This window comes from Anabrus simplex, chromosome 1, assembly GCF_040414725.1.
Source record: "Anabrus simplex isolate iqAnaSimp1 chromosome 1, ASM4041472v1, whole genome shotgun sequence".
Classification (NCBI taxonomy): Eukaryota; Metazoa; Arthropoda; class Insecta; order Orthoptera; family Tettigoniidae; genus Anabrus; species Anabrus simplex.
In genome coordinates this window covers 1357589071-1357610748 of record NC_090265.1, presented here as the reverse complement: position 1 = coordinate 1357610748, position 21678 = coordinate 1357589071, and the positions used below count along the sequence as shown (strand labels likewise).

At 37.2% G+C, this 21678-nt stretch overlaps 2 protein-coding genes across 5 annotated transcripts in view; one reads left to right on the top strand and one right to left on the bottom strand.

Annotated features, from left to right (window-relative positions):
• The window catches only part of LOC136859016 (death-associated protein kinase 1), a 1193585-nt gene that overhangs the window by 727835 nt on the left and 444072 nt on the right, over positions 1-21678 (top strand). The window lies entirely within an intron of this gene.
• Positions 350-21678, bottom strand: part of sigmar (Tumor necrosis factor alpha-induced protein 8-like protein sigmar) — a 271156-nt gene continuing 249827 nt past the window's right edge. For all 4 annotated transcript variants that reach the window (XM_067137804.2, XM_067137805.2, XM_067137807.2 and 1 more), the window contains one exon: positions 350-6703. In XM_067137804.2, the coding sequence (XP_066993905.1) occupies positions 6290-6703 (414 nt within the window). In that variant the 3' untranslated portion in view covers positions 350-6289. The remainder of the gene's footprint in view (positions 6704-21678) is intronic.

Genomic DNA, 21678 nt, shown 5'->3' with positions numbered 1-21678 from the left:
TATTAAATCCTGTACTTCCTTTGATATTTGATATTTGATGTTTGAATAAATTAATCAGATTGGTAGGAGTGCATTTTTTTGGTAATTTAGTTGTAATAATAATGTTTCAGTTTTTACATCCCACTAACTACTTTTATGGTTTACATCGAAATTGAGGTTCTGGTATTTTTATCCTGCAGGAGTTCTTTTAGTTGCCATGGGGCTGACGTATTTGAGCACCTACAAAATACCATTGGACTGATTCATGATTGAACCTGTCAAATTAGGCTCAGAAAGCCAGTGCCTTAACCGTCTGAGCCACTTAGTCTGGCAGGAAAAATAGAGAAAAGGATATGAAAGGAAAGAGGGGTTCTGTATGCTTAAATATTAAGTTTTATTTAAATAATTGCCTATTATAACAATAATTTACAAATAATACAAAAAATACATGTACAGTACAATAAAACTCAAAGCAGTATGTATTGCAATTCTAAGTACTATGCAGACAAGTATGTGATCTAATAGTGGTACAAAATTCTGGTATGAATCTTGGATATGCAAATGTGAAGGATATGCCAATGAGGAATAATACACTAGTTATCTATTGACATTTGTATATAAATATTGGTCACTGGGTGCTAGAATATCATTTGGTCCTATAATACAATATTACTGATGCTTATTACATATCAAACACTAAAATTCCTTCTTTCTCTGTGATGAAATGTCACCTGTAAAGACTCTCTATTTCAGATTTTCTATTGCTGCCACTAGACATCAATATTTAGTATTCTTTGAGTCTAAAGTCATTGCTAAAAGGGAAGTTATGGTGTATAAAATATTGAGAATTGACACTTTCATTTGTAAAAAATCTGAAGCCCATATTTGCTTTTCATTTCAGCAGTCAGTACTCAGCGAGTGCATACAAGCTTACTTTTTAAAATATATTTGGCAGTGCGGATAACTATAGTCTTGTACTCTAACCAGGCAAAAAGAAATCACACACATACACACACACCTTCCCTCTCTCTTTTCACTCATGCTATCTTTTTAACACATATGATTACCATCAGTTTGTTGCCAACATGGATTGGAAAGTTGATAAACTTTGGAATATTCTGTAAATCTGCTCCAATTGAATTGCTAGTTCTTCAAAATGGTTTTAATTTTATGACAAATTATATTAACTTTCATTCTCCAAGAATATCTTATAAGCAGATTAAAAGTCATGTTTTTGTAACATCTGAAGCACTCACTTTTTTCTTGTGTTTAATACTAGTAAAACATGATGATACTGATAAGAATCCATTCTGAGACTAGCATTGCTTCCATTTGTTTTCCATGCCTTCAGTTTTCATCTTTAGTTCCTGATATTTTTCTAACAATCTTATTTGCATCTGCATCTGTGTCTGACATTTGTGTGTCTCACTCTGTACTTCTTCACCCCATAAGAGTTAGAAATGAAATTCACTGACTATCCTTTGCTTAACAAATTTACTGTGGGTACCGTAATGCTAAATTAATCCACAATTTGTGGGTCCAGAAAAGATAATCCCATGACATGAAATGAGACTTTTTCTCTACACCTAAGCTTTATATCATTTTCTTTTTTCTCCTTACAAGACTGAAATACTTTCTTTCTCCATCACTATTAACATCGCGTTATTTCAGGAAGCTAGTGAGTGACTGATTTTCAATGTTCAACTTTTCCATGATCATAAGAAGTCATCATGTTCATTGATCAGTATGTATTTATAGACTTTTACTGTTGAAACCAAATTTGAATTCCTGTAAGGATAATACGAAAACTATTTAACGACAATGCTCCATCTTCAGTTATTTAAAAGGCCAGGAAAACTTCCTTTTTTGATAGGAAGTAATCTAAAAAATGTACTTTTATAACAATTCTTATAATTTACATCACACAAACTTCTTTTGTGGTTTTTAGGGATACAAAGGTATTGTCCCACAGGAGTTCTTTTACATCTGGTAAAGCTACCAGAATGGCAATGCCATTTTTCAGTACCAGTACTTTCAAATACCACCAGACTGAGCTGGATCAAATCTGCTAACTTAGGCATGCAAAAGCTAGTGTTCTACCATCTGAGCCATTTATCCAGTACCCAATTCTCATGTTATATAACTGTAGAAAATGGGATTCATACTCTCAGGTTTTTTATTATTATCAGGATGGTAGACTTCAGCTATTAACTCTACTGTGTAGAGTGACCACCCACACCATATTTTGCAGAACATATCATAAACTGTAACTAAAAATCCCATGTCTTATATAAATGTACTCAACTTCCTATCTATAGCATCATACTAGTTTCATTCAAAATTTGTTTTATTTTTGTTTTATTGTATGGATATGGATAAAAGTTTTAAAAACAATTCTGCTCCTTGGCTAAATAGTCAACATAGCAGCTTTTGGTTGAGAAGGTTCCAGGTTCAATTCCTGGCCAACCTACATATCGTTGCTGCCGGGACAAAATCTCCTATGTGAAATATTTTAGCTTAGAACTTTGGCCGGTAAGGTTCTGTCATCTAAGGTGCAATACTGTGTGAATGTTGTCAAGGCATTCTTGCTCTTCATAATGTATGTGCTGTGGATCAATATGTCTGTCTGTTAGGTCATTAGCCTAGAGGCTGGTTGGATCCTCAAATAGCACCACCAAAGGTTATGCGGTTACAAGGAAACCCCAAAAACCAATGGCAGCACCAAAATGAGGCATACTAGGCAAGATGAGGAGTGAGGTAGTTTGCCATTGCTTTCCTCACTGGGTCAGAAAGTACTATTGCAGCATGACTGACCCTATGAGCAGCACCTTTCATAACAGTCAGATGCACTAGTCATGCTTGAATGTCATTACTCAGCTCTACCCATACCCCAGCAACTTCCATATTGTCACAGCCATGGATGTTGACTGAGACTTCGGTGGAAGCTACACTTTACTCTGGCCTGTGCCAAGAGATGGATGCAAAAGTAGTGTATCCATCAAGAAATGACAGCAGGCAGGTGGATCAATATATCTCCAAAAATATTATCACATAGGAGGTTTTGTCCCGGCAACGACAATATCATATTCATATTTAGTTCATTCCTACATTAGAACTATATTTAGCAAACAAGGCAAAGAAAGCTCATTTTTTTATGATCACTTCTAATTTTGAAAGAAATTAATGATTTGAATAGAATTATTTTCATATCATTCTTTGCATTATGAAATTTAAAAAGTTTTCTTTTTCAGGTATGTTTTAGTGCTAGTTAAATTTTATGTTTGACACTGTTGTAATTATTTTATTAGTTACTTATTTCTATTGGTAAGAAAGAAGCAATCGGTTTGGCTTTAAAGTAATAAAAATAGTACATTATTTTTTTAGTGCATAGTTGGATTGAGAGAAAGATATAATGAATGGAGTGTTCTGAAAAATGAAAGTCACAGTGTGGTCACCCTGCTTTTGTAGAAGGTACCGGTAATGTGAAAATGTTCTTTTAATATCAGTAAAGACATATTTTCATTGAAATGGAAGTAAAAATAAAGAAGAGGTAAGTAATCATTCTTTCTCAGACATAGAATATTTCAGATTTTATATGGTCTGACACTAGCTTCTTCTCAGAGTACACTGACGATAGAAAATACACCTCTTACTATCAGTGAGGCGTGAGTATAATGTTCCACTTATGACACCAGTGAAGTGGTGAACAAGATAGCTTCCTGTGGCAAAAGTCATTGGCTCAATCTCTGATGATGTCAATAAAATTTTGCTCAGTTTACATCTAGGAGCACAGACTGTGGTGTTGACAATGATGACATTATTTAAAAACAGATATGGAATATCAGAATGATGTCACCCATGTTATATTATCTCCAAAGGAATTGCATCCAACAATAGAGACCATTTGTTGTTGTTGTTTTTATTATTATCATCATTATTTTGTTTAGGTACTTCCTTCTTATAAAAGCAAGGAACTGATAGCTATACATATGACTGATGAGATTAACACCTAACATACCTACATAGTTAATAATACCTCCCTAGGTAGTATAAACAATTCATATATCACGAGAAATTCAGCAGGGTTATATGAAAAAAGAGTAGTACAGTTTCCTGTCTCTGATTTGAATGAGAGAAAAGGGGATACACTTTTACTGAGTATGATATATGCAAAGTATAGACATGGACAATTATTAAATGTATACTAGATATTATTTTCTACATCAAAACTTGCACATAACATAAAATTTTAATCCTCCCTACATAGCTTCCAAGCTATATAATGACATACCCTGGAGGCATGAAATGAAGATCTTTCACAGTCTGTTTCTTTAGGTTTGAGTACCATTATTTAGACACAGGCTTACAGAAAGTTACAAATTAATTTCAACAAAGACTGGAATGTTTAACACAGTTGTGGTTTTCCTTGCTCCTCACGGAAAACTTATTGGTATTTTTAGAAATTTTGTAGAAAAGACAACACTTTTGACCTATTTAACTAAAGTTCTACAATATTTTTGAGTAGCTGATATGTAATTCATAAAACAAAGTGCTGTATTTAGGTTTTCTGACTAAATTTGTTGTAAAATATGCAAAAAGTGATTCTTAAGAAAAATTTATTATAAAGGTTCCACCTATTTAATACTTAAAATCGACCTTTAATAAATAAAAGATATACCTAAAATTAGAACATGTTTTGGCCTTCTTGAGGCCATCCTCAACTAGATTCTATTAAATATTTTTATCACATTACAGTGACATATTAAAAACATGATATAAGTTACACATTGAAACATTTTTGTGCAAATTAAAATAATTAGGCAGTATAGCCTGTATATCTTGTACAGCCCTGTATAAAAATATTTTAATATGTAAATCATGTATAGCTTAGAATCTGTGCATTATGTATGTGTTAATCAATGAACATTTTGACAAAGTTTTGAACATCTACGGACTTCTTAAAATAAGCAAACAATAATTACATATTTTTAATAGAATAATGAGCCTTTTGCAGTGGTAAGAGCTACTGTCCTAAAAAAAAAAGTTACAGTGTACTATCTGCGCACTTTTTAGCGATAGATTTACACCCTAGTACTGAAGCGGTCGACCTCGGGAATCTTCGAGATTCGTACTGGCAATCTTTGAAACACAAACTATGAATCGCTTATGCATCGCTGTGTGACGTCTGGCGTACACTTTACGTACTAGTACTGTTGTTATTTACACAGCAAAGCCAAACTACAGAATTCATTGTAGGAGTAAGATTCGCATCGAGAAATGTTATATAGTGTGTGTGTGTGTGTGTGTGTGTGTGTGTGTGTGTGTGTGTGTGTGTGTGTGTGTGTGTGTGTGACACAGTTGTTGGCTTAAAATAACAAAGGTTTAGAAAATTCATATCGATCGATCATATTATCGATTCAATTCAGATTTCATTTTCATTCAGTTGACAGTACTAACGGAATCGGAAGCGCTCCCTCCTTACTCCTCAAACCAGTACACAAATCTATCGCTAAAATGTGCGCAGATAGTACATAAACTCGTACAATGCTACTTGGTTTAGAAGGACAATAGTTCTTGCAACTCCAATATATTAAGAGGGAAGGTTAATGTCAGAAAACTTAAAAAAAAATAATAGAGAAGAAATACATCTTAAATACAACACTGTTGAAATTTAAAGTTTTATGAATCAAATGTTTGTAACAATGAAAATACAGAAATAAGGCTACTTGCCTTATTTTACAACTGATTTGGTTTTAATGATGTGCTATATTATTTTTAAAATAATTATATACACACACCAACATAGTAAAATATTTAACCTACATGTACTTGTTTCCTTTAGAAGTGACAAATACAGTATCATTGGCCTCTGACTCCCCTCCCAAAGTATTACTAATGGATGCTTGTGTTCAAGGAGGAAATGTATCTAAAAGTATACTGTATAATAAATTCATATCTTTTGTTCTGCCATTGGTCTTTCTCCATTTTGGCTCTAATATTGTTAGTAGTTCAGCAATTACAAATAATTTCAAACAATTTTATTCAGAGGTCAATTTCATACCCTTCATCAATTCTTTTATATAGTACAAATTGGTTACTCAATCAATAGCTGAAGTTAAGCAGTTACAAAAGATCAAAGAGTGAACAGGACACTGTACAGTATCCATCCAGCAGCATGCATTTCATGGTCTCCACACAGGATGATGTATATCGTAAACAAGATGGATGTGTGCGTAGGTGGGTGGACAAGGGAGTGAGTGAATTGGTGACTGTATATGAGTGTGTTATGGAGGCATATGTTATAGTGTGTTCACATCCCTCCTTCGTCCATTGCTCGGTTCATATCCGCAACAATTTTCCCCAGAATCTCTCTATGTTCAGAGTCTTTTTTAAACACCGAGTCCAGGAAGTTGGGATTGCCAAAGAAATTGAAGACTGAGTCAATTCGACCAAGGGATTTGTCTGTGAGGTGACGTTGCACGAGTTCTCGAATGGAAGCACGAGACTCGTTGAGTGCTGTGAGCAAGTAGTGACGATCATAGCTGAAGTCCACCTCATAGAAACTGACAACAGCCATAGCAGCTGAATGGAAGCGATGTTTGAAACGTTCTGCATGACGAAGTTCCTCAGTAGAGAACTGACCATTGCGATACAGAACACCAAGTTTGATTACCACTTTGATTATGTTCTTCACAAGTTTCTCTGCTTCTTTCTTGTTGCCCGTCTGGAACACAAGAAAACAATCATGGAATAAATACATTGTATATTTATATCTTTCGAGCCTAAGATGCAATCACACGTGTTATTTTCTGATATTTGAAATCTGAACTACCAAGTATGATGTAGGTACAGCGATCTAGTTAAATATAACAATATCACTACTATCACTGGCTACACTCATATATACACTGCCTAACAAAAATATTGAAGCACCCAGAAAGGAAACAAAATGAAACTTCACGCATTGAGAGGGTACCTATGTGATGTTATTCCAGTGATTACAAAATCGAGTCAAATTTACAAAGAACTTGGTAGTACAAGCCCGTATATCGTTATGACATTGCACCCACTCTGTCCTGGATGAATACACTGATTCAGGTGGAAATGGTGTCAAAAAGACGTACCCTCTTCTGAGGCAAGCTGGCCCACAACTGTTGTAACTGGTCCTTGATATCCTAGATACTGGCACTGGGACGGAGTTGACGTCCGAGATGGTTCCACACATGTTCTATTGCGGACAGACCTGGGGATCTTGCTGGCCATGGAAGTAGCTCAACATCACGCACACAGTTCATAGGGATATGTACCATGTGTGGACAACCATTGTCCTGTTGAAAAAGGACAACACAATACTGTCGCATGAGAGATAGCACAGGAGGACGCTGGATGTATGAGACGTACCGCTGTGCCGTCAAGAGTTCCCTCAATCACTACCAACCGTGATTTGAAGTCATACCTGATGGCTCCCCACACCATGACACCAGGAGTAACACCTCTTTTCCTCTCCAAAACATTGGAAGAATGGGACCTCTGCCCAGGTCACCGCCATACTCGCAGACAGTGGTCATCTGTGGAAGTGCAGGACCGTGAATCGTCGCTGAACACAATGCGATGTCCTTCATCAGCAGTCCATGCTCCTCGGTCATGACATCACTCCAAACCAGCCATTTGTACTGTGGTGTCAACGGCAGCCTACGCATAGGACGGTAATTCCCTAGTCCAGCTGCTGCTAGAACGACACGGAATATTGCAGGGAGTCCATGACTCTTTCTTGGATGGCAGGTGCACATGAAGGGGTTACGATGAGATTGGAGCACAATACTGCGAGCCTCCCTTGTGGTGTTCAGACGTGGTCGACTGGGAACTTGACGGTGAGTATGCTTTCCCTCACGTCCAACATTGGACCACCTGTCACATTCGAATGCCTCACAAACCAGGATATTGCACGATTCGACCAGCCGGCCAAATAGAACCTTCAAAGGAGCCCATTTTAAACTCTGTCAGGTGCTGATAACGCTGTCTCACACGAGTACGCGGCATCTCCGTGTCTTTCACAGTGATCATTAAATATTTGACGCTGTTGACGCCCCTTATATACCGTACCAGGCCTGGTAAGAACACAAAACACGAAAATCACTAATGCACTCTGGTGGCCGTTCGAACTGCACAGAGAATTGCAACTCTGATCATTTACATACCCGCCGATGGTGTGTAAGTGTACGAAGTTACATTGACATCCGACTATTTCTTCTAGGTGCTTCAATTTTTGGTAAGCATTGTATATTTTTCACTAAAACAAATTACAGTAAAATTAGAGAGATATACACAATCATTTACAATCGATCTGCGGAGCAGTATCAATATGGTAAGACTGATGTACAATAGTTCACTACATCAACGACTGACTACCACCACATCACCCTACTAAACCACGACTGATCTGCCGTAACTTCTATAACAACTCACTGCCAATCCACTACCACCATGGTATCAAAACAGTTGAATTACGATAACATCGCCAACTTTTGGCTCTGTACAACCATTGAACTATAGGTAATTACCTACAGTTCAGTGTGTACAACTAAAATTTACAGTACATACTGTCTAGAGTTCTAGATTATTCTGCTTTCTTACAACAGAGTATTACCATACTACAAGATACCTGAAATATTCTATATTAACACCCGATAGTCCTGCTAAATTCCTGTTCTAGAATATTGTCTTGAAACAAGTTTGTCACTGTGGCACGTAACCTAAAGATATCTACAGACAGCAAAAATATTATACAACCTGTCCTTGGAACATGAAGATTCCAGAGCTCACTTGCATTAACACACACATTACTGGGATATTTCCTGAGAAACTTGGAAAAACACGAACGGTTATTTATAAGTGATAAACACGATGTAACCTTAACCTAACTTCCGTTGAATTAATATACATATGACCAGAAGTTTCCTGAATTACTTGGAATATATCAACGATTATTTACAATTAGAAAACATAGCCTAGCCTATAATAATTGAGCTCTATAGGACATTATTAAAGCTAAATTTTATTGTTTACATTTTTGTTATTATTTCCGTAAATGTTATGTAGTTGATATTAGTCTATTCACGACCCATTTTAATCGAGGAAGTATCCCTGTTATGGACAAAATAAATAAATAAATAAATAAATAAATAAATAAATAAATAAATAAATAAATAAATAAATAAATAAATAAATAAATAAATAAATAAATAAATAAATAAATATCATACCTTATAATAAATGAAAAATAGTTGTGTTATACACAAACTAACTTGCGTAAATTACCCTCCTTATAACATGAAACAATTTTTGAGGACTTCACGACACTTCCTAAGATGCAAATTATGTCTTCACTTGTCATGCCTCCTGGGTACGGGTCTTCCTCCGGTTCGGTGTATTCAGGTTCCTCCTCGTTGTGGTGCTTTGTGTCTGGGATCGTTCGTGCCACACTGGCATCCACCTCCCCTCCAGACAGAACAGATTCCTTCGCTGCATCCGGCTTACCGTGGACTCGTAGGGGTTGTCTCATCACTCGCTGTTTCATTGAGTGGACCTTGTCGGCAAGGGGTGGTCTTCGTCAAATACACCCCAGTTTCCTCCTCGACATGGCCAGATTTCCTTATGGCTGGGATTGTCTGTACCATTCCGCCATCAGTCTCTCCCCCTGGTGAAACAGATTTTCTGGCAGCCTCTGACTCACCCTGTACTCTTAATGGTTGTTTCACTGGTTGTTGTTCTGTTGCGGACACGTTGGCCGAAGGGGCGATCCTCACCAAGTACATCCCGGTTTCCTCATAGTCAATACCGGGTTACTCCACGTCTGGGTTTTTCGGTGCCACAGTATCATCGGCCTCTTTCCCAGAAAGAGCAGATTCCATTGTTCCATCTGACTCACCATGGACTCGTGATGGGTGTTTCACTGGTTCTTTTTCTGTTGCATTGACCTTGCTCCGAGAGTTGGTCTTCAGCAAGTACACCTCGTATTTTACCTTTTCATGACCGCCGAAATACTCCCGTGTCTAGGGTCATGGACGCCACAATGTCATTCAACGCCTCTCCAACTGGAATAGATTCTCTTGATGCATCTGGCTCGCCACTGACATGACCCAGCCTTTCGACCACTTTAACTTGTCCAATCCACTTCGGTAGGGAGATCGGGTCTTCTTCCGTTTAACGTGCCTTGGCCTGGATAAGCATTTTCTTCCCGGCAGTCATGCATTCTCTGGTTGTCCTGCTGCTGGTCGTGCTACCATTCACCGAGGGAGGTTGCCCTGTCGTCTTGGCTGGAAATGGGAGACGGCAGAAACCCCCAGCATCGGTGCAATGTTTGTTGGTGTACAGCTTAATGACCCGAAGGTCTAATTGCCCGATATTAGCCGGTAGACTTGAAGATGAATCTATCTCACTAATTTGTCTGACCTGTCTTTCACAGTGTATAGGGTAGACTCTTCCGTATCATCAAGGAGGACTACATACATTCTGCTCGAAAGTGGAAATAATACCTTCAAACTGTCCAAACCATCCCAACATCATCCTAACATCGGATAACTGTTCTATCATGTTAGTATTCTTGTGTGAGATCTGGTGAGATCTGGAATTGAGAATGTAAACACTGGAACGCGGTCATCAGGTTAACAAACCTTCCAAGTACCTAAGGACCACGCTCGATACTTAAAATCACTCTTTACCGTCCACAATAACCTTAACCTTGACGCGAGTAGGCCGAGTAGCACCCTTTATGTTCGTACACAATAATGCTGTCACGGTCGCCAATTTGACGTAGATACAGCGATGTAGTAAATAACACCACTATTATCACTTACTGCATATTCTATATACATTTTCACTAAACCACAATTAATCTGCTGTAGCAGTATCAACAACAGAATTTCCAAAACAACTCACTGCCGATCTGCAACCGCCGAATTATCAAAACAGCTGAATTACGATAACTCTTGGCTCATTACGACTCATTAATGAATAATTTTTTTTTTTGCTAGGGGCTTTACGTCGCACCGACACAGCTAGGTCTTATGGCGACGATGGGATAGGAAAGGCCTAGGAGTTGGAAGGAAGCGGCCGTGGCCTTAATTAAGGTACAGCCCCAGCATTTGCCTGGTGTGAAAATGGGAAACCACGGAAAATATGAATAATTAATATACTGACTATGGTTCTAGATAATTCTGCTTACAACATAGTATTACCGTACTATAGGATACTTGGACGATTTTATAATAACATCGGAAAATGCTGGTAGGTTCCTGTTCAGGAATAAAATTGTCTTGAAACAAGTTTATCACTATGCCACATAACATAAAGAGATCTACAAACATCTAGAATATTATACAACCTGTTCTTGGTACACGAAGATTCCAGAGTTCATTTACATTAACACACACTTTACTGGAATTCCTGAGCAAGTTGGAAACCACGGACGGTTATTTGTAAGTGATAAACATGATGTAACTTTAACCTAACTTTCCTTTAGTTGATACGTATGACAAAACGTTTCCCGAGTGCCTTTGACTATATTAATGCGTATTTCCAAGTAGAAAACACGAGCTATATATAACATGATAAACCTAAATAGTGTATATACCGTAAACAATAATACATGAAAAGTTACTTTCAGTTTTATACACATAAACATACTTGCGACAAGTGCCACTGCCATTAACCCTCTGTGTCTATTTATTTACTTTGCATGATGTCTGATAAATAGCTTCATTAGTTACCATTTTCATCATAATTGAAAAATGGAAGGGCTCGGTGGAATATAGTCATAAGCCACCATTTTGTGTTTTTTGAGATGTTCATGCCATCGTATTATTTAAATTTCCCTCTTTAATATCACACTAAGAAGTTTCTTGTATTTATAAAAGATGGCAGCATATGCTAGGTGGAAGTTCTTTATTTTGCCATCTAGTGACAATTTCAGAACTAACACAGTCATAAGCCACACCAAAATGGCGTCGAAATCAAGAGTGAATGAAGATTTATCTCCTGTTAGGAGGACTTTTGAGAATAATGAAGCTGAAAGTGAAGAGTCAGATCCATTTGATACAGATGGTGATGATTCTTGGCACCCATCAAGCAACAGTTCCAACTCTAATGACAACTTGGTAAGAGTATAGAGAAATTTTATCATGGATAACCTCTAGTTTGTGGCTTGTGGCTGTATTTTACTCATTTTACTTACTTTAAAAATAACTCGTATCTTATGAAAATGCATGAACAATAGCGTTAGATTTGATAACCATAGAATAATAATTTAGTAGAACTATTAATATTAACAATAATATTTACATAGAACTATGTTCATCTGAAATTGTCTGAATTTGTTACTCCTAATTTTAGAGCTTGAAGTTAGTAGAATGCCTGAGGAATCACCAATAGTATATACCCCAGATGAATGGGAGGATGTTGTGAAGTCAGCAAGTCCAAAAAACTTCATTGTGACAAAAATGAAAAGAGATGACTTCAAAACTTTAGATGATCTCAAGTCATTGCTATCAATACCCACTAAATTCACAAGTAGAGATTCAGTTCACTTCAGTGAAGCTACACAATTTCGAGGCGGTAAAGGCGTGCTCGGTTCGCCAGGAAGGATGTGGGTTCGAATCCCCGTCAGGAAGTCGTAAAATTTAAGAAACGAGATTTCCACTTCCGGAGGTGCTTATGGCCCTGAGGTTCACTCAGCCTACACCAAAAATGAGTACCAGGTTAATTCCTGGGGGCAAAGGCGGCCGGGCGTAGAGCAACCACTCTACCCCATCACGTGGCGAGGTTAACAATGGTGGAAGCCTTTACCTTCCACTCCTCCAAGGGCCTTCATGGCCTGTACGGAGGTGACTTTGCTTTGCTTTTCAGCTAGGTGTGAAGCATTGTTATACTAAATTAGGGCCAGTTCAGTATGCAAACATTCGCACCAAGAAGAAAGGAAGATTTGTGGAACATTATCCATTTCAGCTCAGAGTAAAAAAACAGAAATCAACTCCCTGTCAACCAGAAGAAATTTACTGATGTCATGTCTCTCATGGCATTCATTCCTGTAGTCAATCAACTCATCTTCATGTCCCTTACAGGATATAATGTTGAAGATAATGATGTGGAAAAATTTCCTTGAGATACGCCTTATTTTTCTTTAAAGTATGTGTATTCATTCTCAAATATTGTGTTTTCTTAAATAAAGTGTGTTCATTCTCAAATATTGTGTCTTTATAATTAAGTGTAGGCTTATTAATTCTCTAATATTGTGCTATTCTTGATAAATAAAAATGTATTCGCGCTCAAGTACTTAAATTTCTTTCCGGGAAATAAAGTCATAAGCCCATGTTGATAAAAAATGCTCTTAAATCATATACTAGGGCAAAGTGTTGTTTCACTGTCTCCCATATGTTTTATAATAGATACAGGTGTTCATTTATACAAGGAAAGTTATTACAAATGTAGTGGATGATTGATTTACAGATTTGAGCTGAACTTGAATTTGTCATTTATTCAGAACTATGTTATTGTGGCTTATGACTATATTCCACCGAGCCCTTCAATGTCTTGAATAATGCATACAAATGTATCATCAGTACAACAAATGAGTTCATTCAAGATATGGGAAAATGGTTCCCAAAAATGCAATATCAGTTTCTCAAAATTTGAAAGACCGTGGCCCGGAAAATTGTTGTTCTATAATACAGGGGCCCAGTCACAACAAATTTACTCATAAATACGTTTCCAATTCCTTCATGTTCATACGGTTAGCACATTTTCCACCATGTTTTAGTCAGCATTATTTATTACTTTATGCTAATTCTCTTCGACATTTTATCACATTCAGATCACCAAAATACAGTATTATACCATTCATAACGATGATCATAGTACCTAGTATTAAATTGATTTTAATGGTGTTAGGTTAAGAAAGCGATATTACTGGGAAAAATATTATGCACTATACTTCACCAAAGAAATCAGTAGAGTAGCAGGAGCAGCTGAAGGATTCAACTCATCGGGGAAACACTTGTCACATATACATATGCCAAATGTTTTTATATACAATGCATGCAATATATACAGTGTAAAAAATCCCTATTCCGTCTGTCATTTACGGCGATAATAAGAACGCGAGAATATTTCTAGATCTGAAATTGGTACCAGTTATAGATTTTTATACGTTCTATACAAGAAAAATACAATGAAGTTTTCACGGCCACTACTTTTGTACATTTCTAAGCAAGAATACGTTTCATTAAGCGTAATGATTACCTTATATTGTTTTTTAAATATGTTCTTCAGTCCACCGACAATAATGTTGAATACATGAATTTATAAATTACATGAAAGAGAGAGCATACACTAACATAAATGTATCTGAAAATTAGACAAGTTAATTAAAATAGAATGACCTATTTCGTTCTTGAATTAATATCACCAAATTCTATCAAATCACATTAGAAATATATATATATACTGTAAACAATCGTTTAAAATCTGTTTAAATCCTCATTGGAATTTATCTTAATGAAAAACTCATTTTTCTCCATTCTAAGAATTGGAAAACATTCCAAAGAAAAGCAGTTCGATTTGTTCTGGGTGATTTCCGATAAAAGAATCGCGTTACAAAAATGTTGCAAAGTTTGGGCTGGGAAGACTTGGATGAAAGGAGATGAGCTGCTCGACTGAGTGGTATGTTTCGAGCTGTCAGTGAAGAGATGGCGTGGAATGACATCAGTAGACGAATAAGTTTGAGCGTTGTCTTTAAAAGTAGAAAAGATCATAATATGAAGATAAAGTTGGAATTCAAGAGGACAAACTGGGGCAAATATTCGTTTATAGAAAGGGGAGTTAGGGATTGGAATAACTTACCAAGGGTGATGTTCAATAAATTTCCGATTTCTTTGAAATCGTTTAAGAAAAGGCTTGGAAACAACAGAAAGGGAATCCGCCACCTGGGCGACTGCCCTAAATGCAGATCAGTAGTGACTGATTGATTGAAAAAAAGTCGAATATTCACTATGATGACGTACGCAGATCGGCGCAAGTTCGAACTACATAGGTCCTGGCTCATGTTGCCTTCCGTAGATGCATTGAGAAAACGGGAAAGTTTGAGACACTGCTGGTACCAGACATTGGTTACAAGAACAATGCAATAATGACTATCATACTTCTGTTTAGTGAAAACTACTATCAATCAGTGAAGTGAATGAAATATTTGTTCATTCCGACTGTGATGGTACATATATTATAACCTTCCAATGACGTGCAATTACATGTCAGGGAGTCATTGAAGGTCATGGGAATGATAAATACATGTGGACGGCATGGTGGTAAAATAAACTATTGATGTGCGGCGAATTTATATATTCGTAAGATATGAGCCGACACAACTCGCAAACTGATAGTAGATCTTATGGATGAGAATCGATAGATCAAGCTCGGAACCCCGTGGTACACATCGGACTGCGTGAAAAACCGTGTAGTCACAAGCGGGTATCAATAAATATTTGCAGTAACAGCTGAGAAGAAAATAGGCCAGACATCACATCTAGTATAACAGACGTCAAGGGGGCCATGGATTGAGCCAGAATTATATACAATTATCTAACAGGCGTGTGGTATGACGTATTTCAGATGGAGAAGAATAAACAATGGTAGCCTGCATTCCTTTGTGAATCTCTAAGATAACGTTCCTCAATGTCAAAGTCAGATGTAAAGCAGTCAGGATCGTAGTCATGTAGTTTATGAAAAGCAGCCTCGTTTTTTATTGAAATAATGAAGTTTGATTTTGTTTTAAAATGTGAATTCTTGAATAGTACAAAAAGGATTGTGAAGCAGTAGAGAGCTCAGCCCTTATATGCGAATTAAAGCTCATAAAATTTAAGAAGTTGAGGCCTAAATACGTTAACAAACTAAGTATAGCATTGAGCGATATAAAATTTACACAGGCCAGTATTAATCTATAACAGTGGATTAAAAAAATCTGTACGAATTCGATCTAACCATTCTGTTCAAGTTTCAGGTTGAACTCAAGATGTTGCCTATATTTGTGAATAAAGAAGTTCATATAGAAGAGATGTCCGAGTAAACCAGTAGGATCCTGGTGGATCCACACTCTGCCGAAATGAATGAGATGGCTGAAAAAATAACCTGACGACCAATGGAGAAGCGAAGAAGTCAGATGAGTAGTCGAACCTTGCCCTTCTTGTTTACTTGTAGATGCTTATAGTAGAAGTAGATTTATTTCTTTTAAATGTCACACAGGTGATATAAAGTAAAATGACTTGAATGTTCTAACGTGCTAACGGTGTTGGTAACGTCATGTATTTCTACTACGTATATTAGAATATCGTTTTCCGTTGGTGAATACTAGGGTTAGGCGATCTTTCCTGCGTTGTTTTCCGTGTTAGTGGAACAGGTATAAGGCGTGTGTGATCTTGAATGCCACAGGTAAGTTTTGATGTGCTGATGTGTGAAATATTTGAAGTGGTGATCTTATGATAATGTATAATTCCGCGGAGTGTTGTGATATGTTTAGTGGATCGACTCAGTGATGGTTGTATGAATAATAGTGAAGCTCTTCAAAGATATTTAGCTCATTTATGTAGGGAATGATGATTTCTCATTATGTGGTGGACATTGTGTAGCGTAAAATATGTAGGGTCATCTAAAGGTATAGTTGACGGTATAAGCAGAGAATGATTTATTGTGTGGTGAATTGCGGTAGTAATTTAATTCTTTGAGATGGCCAATGGTTAGGATAATAGTATTGAGAGGTATTTCCGCCGCGTATATTTGAGTTTATTAGATGAGCGTGTTTCGTAGCGTTGTTTGAATGCTTTTCGAAGAGTTTGGTTAGGCATGCGAGCTGACATGAGTTTAATTTGGTATCACATGGGTAGCGGAATGTATTTACGAATATACGAGTAGGATCTTCGACAAGCTACTCGAACGACAATTAGATTGTGAGATTATTGTCACCTGTACTGTAGATCAACCTGTGGTATTGCTAGATGTAGTAAGTTAGCGCTGTAGGTGTATTTTCAGCAAGATGGAATGGAGCCGATGCAACGCAGATCGTCTGGCATTTGATAGTTTTCTTATTTATGTCAGTAGATAGTACCTTATTTCAGGTGCAGCCACATGATGCCGTTGGTTGGATGGAGACATGCAGTTAGTTGATTATGGAACACTGATATTATTATGTATTTAATGGATTTTCGGTGTTTATCATGCGCTGTTAGAAAATTCAAGTCATTACTCAGTTAGTTAGGTAATTATAATGAAGTAATAAGAGAAGTAGAGCAGGGAGGACAGGTTCGTCTAGTAATACGTCAGAAATGAACAAACAAGATGAACGATTTGAGACTGAAATTGCTGATTTTCCATTATATTACTTTATATTTATTTAATCGAATCAGTGTTGCGTAATGATGTGATTTTAACTTAATGACTGACAATTATTTTTCAAGATGGACTTGATTCTTTAATACGGTGCGGTAGCGATGCACAAAGTTAATATATTTTTACGTTGCATATTCAGTTGTTCAATATATTGTAGTCAGTTATTTCATTTTATTAAAATTATTATACTTCCAATTTCTCATTGCAAATATTCATTTATGCTTAGTTTTAGTGAACTTATTATCTTGAAACTGATGTTAGATTATTATCGGACTAATTATTGATAGGATGTGACCGCTTCCTTTCCGAAGGGCCATGCCCTGAGTGGAGGATCATGTAAACCCCTGAAATCTAGTCGAGCGAATTATAAAATTTATTATCATCTCCGAGTTAGGCGTCCCATGAACGGTCACAATATTACACCCTCGCACTTTATTTAGAAGTGAGAGATTTTATTGCCAGTATTCAATTTATTATTATTATTATTATTATTATTATTATTATTATCATTTTTCATCTGTATATTTCATCCTTAATTATGCTGGGAGGTCTCGATATTATGTGAGTAATTTGTTTTGTACAAATTGATGGGAAAACATTGCTATTTTGAACTTGGAAAATTTGGATGAGCCATGTGTATAGCCGAGAATTTGATGAGGTGGACTTGTTGATGTAGTCGGAAACTTCCGATGACTTATGTGAAACACCCGAGTTTGTTGATGGTGTTATTGTCTTGGGGCCAGGAAGAGATTCGGGGCGTGGTCTTGTCATGAGGATCTACTTATGATTCGCTGGCCAGGATCAATCTAGGCGGATCATGTGAGAGGAAGGGGAAAGCTGATATCTATTTAGGCATGTGATGATACGGCGAGGAGAGAACGGTACACTGACAACTTCTGATACGGTACGGGAGTGACACTGCTGCACTATACTGGACTGGACTTCAAACGTTTGTGGTACGTAACTGACCTACAACTGTGGAGTACTTAGGCACTTGGTATTGTATCATTTGTGGCGGTTTGGTATTATATGTTGGTGGAAGCTGTGAGGTGATATATCTCAGACTTTCCAGAATTTACATTTTAGAACGACAAGCGTGTGTTCATCAAGCTAATGTATTTTTAAAACAAGTGTTAGAGCCAGTGAACACAGTATTATGAAGTACAGTATCTGTGTGATATAAAAAAGTGCCAATTATGAGAATCTGCAAGTAGTGTTGATAAAGAGACAGTGAAGGGTACTTATCTACATACAACTTGTGGCAATAAAGTTTGGTGAATGAATTCAGAACGGTCGATCCGGCAATACTGGTGACACACAAGGCTGCATCTCCGTGCCAGCAGGTTCTGACCACCTGCTCCCAACGTTATTCAGTTGAACATCGTGTGTGTTACCGTGTAAGACCTGTTTGACAAAGTGCGTGTTTAGTACGTTGGTTCTGAACTGGGAACAGGAACGACCAAAAGATCAATGTGCATTTCTGTTTTAAGCTTGGCAAAACACCGAAAGAAACGCATGCGATACTGGTGCGTGTTTATGAAGATCAGGCACTGTCCTTGAAATGTGTGTACGAGTAGTTCGCCCGTTTTCGAGGAGGCCGGGAAAGTGTTTCTGACAACCCCCGTAGCTGAAGACCGGCGACCGCCGTCAGTGACGAAAACATTGAGAAGGTGATGACATTAATCACGAACGATCGGCGATTAACTGTGCGCATGATACCGGATGAACTGCAGATTAAAATCGATACCCAGAAGTTAGGGAAGAGGAAAACGTGTTCTCGTCTTGTACCACATCACTTGACTGACGATCAAAACGATGCTCATAACATTTTTCGATAGTCAAGGCTTTATCCACAAGGAATTTCTACCTGAGGGAACGATGTTTTAAACACCATCCCAAAGGAAGCCTTCTTGCAAAGTATCACCGACCTCAGCAGTGCATAGTTATAGGAGGGGACTATTTTGAAGGACAGTAAGGTCACTGTCGTGCATTGTTCACCTGTGTTGATAGTACAGGACTATTCACCAAACTTTATTGTCACAGGTTGTATATGTGCATTGTTCAACGGACTAACTGCAAATGGTGGCTTAGTCCTCGCTTTCGTAGGGTAGATCATGGAAGACTACTGCCAAAATGAATGCTATTGGACTAGAAACAAGAGTGACTGAATGGGTGGCTGTATTTCTGGAAAATAGAACTCAGAGAATTAGAGTAGGTGAAGCTTTATCTGGCCCTGTAATAATTAAGAGGAAAATTCCTTAAGGCCTTCATTGGACCTTTATGTTTTCTTATATATATCAATGATATGTGTAAAGAAGTGGAATCGGAGATAAGGCTGTTTGCAGATGATGTTATTCTGTACAGAGTAATAAATAAGTTACAAGATTGTGAGCGGCTACAGGTGACCTTGATAGTGTTGTGAGATGGACGGTTGGCAATGGTATGATGATAAACGGGGTTAAAAATCAAGTTGTGAGTTTCACAAATAGGAAAAGTCCTCTCAGTTTTAATTACTGCGTTGATGGGGTGAAAGTTCCTTTTGGGGATCATTGTAAGTACCTAGGTGTTAATATAAGAAAAGACCTTCATTGGGTTAATCACATAAATATGATTGTTAAAAAAGGTACCAGATCTTTGAACATGGTTATGAGGGTATTCAGGGGTTGTAGTAACGATGTAAAGGAGAGGGCGTATAAGTCTCTGGTAAGACCACAACTAGAGTATGGTTCCAGTGTATGGGACCCTCACCAGGATTACTTGATTCAAGAACTGGAAAAAACCCAGAGAAAAACAGCTCGATTTGTTCTGGGTGATTTCCGACAAAAGAGTAGCGTTACAAAAATGTTGCAGAGTTTGGGCTGGGAAGACTTGGGAGAAAGAAGACGAGCTTCTCGATTAAGTGGTATGTTCCGAGCTGTCAGTGGAGAGATGGCGCGGGAGGAAATCAGTGGACGAATAAGTCTGAGTGGTGTCTTTAAAAGTAGGAAAGATCACAATATGAAGATAAAGTTGGAATTCAAGAGGACAAATTGGGGCAAATATTCGTTTATAGGAAGGGGAGTTAGGGATTGGAATAACTTACCAAGGGAGATGTTCAATAAATTTCCAGTTTCTTTGCGATCATTTAAGAAAAGGCTAGGAAAACAACAGATAGGGAATCTGCCACCTGGGCGACTGCCCTAAATGCAGATCAGTAGTGATTGATTGATTGATTGATTGATTGATTGATTGATTGATTGATTCGTTTTCCCACTGTTTTCATTGTTGCTGTAAATATGGAGTCTTCCAGTAATATTTTTTGTATGTATTATATGTATATTTTGGTGTGTTGACGACGTGCTCATGCACGGATTTAATTGAAAACATAGTTATTTTAGAATCAGTGGAGTTATTAATGAACCTAGGTGCAGTTTCTACCTATTTAGTCGTTTTCAGAAGGTTAGTTACGGCCTGAAGCAGATGTACCAGTACGCAGCATTATGTACACGCCCCGGGACATAAGGAATTATCATGCTCTATCTATATTTGAGGAATCCATTTTGGTGAACTATGGCGCCCATAATACGGACATTTCGATTAATTATTTTTATTAATTTGATTTATTTCAATTTTATTAAGCTTTTGAGTGATTTCCTTATGATCATTTATTTCTATTCACAAACAGTTATATGACGTATGAAAGCACATTATAGGAAGCATGAAGTCAACTTAGGATAACAATAAATTGTTAGTGTTAAATTGTAGTATTTTAAAGAATGGAATAGAGTTAAGTAAATTGTAACTTATAAGCTTCTCAGTCTGCCCAACAGACATTAAATATAAATGTTACACTGTAACATATCTGTAAAAAAATTGTCGATTATTAAACAAGGAATAGTGTGTAATTTTATTCCTTTAACTGAGTCGACACTGTGAGTATGGCTTCCTTCTTAACAAATTAAGTAATTTGATAGAAATATACGCACTTACCAGATATTGTAATAGGAATTGAATCATGGCAGAAAAGTGATATTATGAATGCGGAAATGTTCTCAGTGAACTGGAGTGTTCGCAGAGACAGGTTAGGAACGATGGGAGGGGGAGTATTTATACTGGCAAAAGAAGTATTTGTAAGCCAGGAAAATGTTCATGGCGAGAGGTGTAAGACTCATCTCTAAAGACAATAAGCAACTTGATATTTTAAGTGTACAGGCCTGGTAAGGCTAGCACTGACACTGATGCAGAATTATTTGATGAGCTACAGTATGTTGGGAGCGACACAGAAAGGAA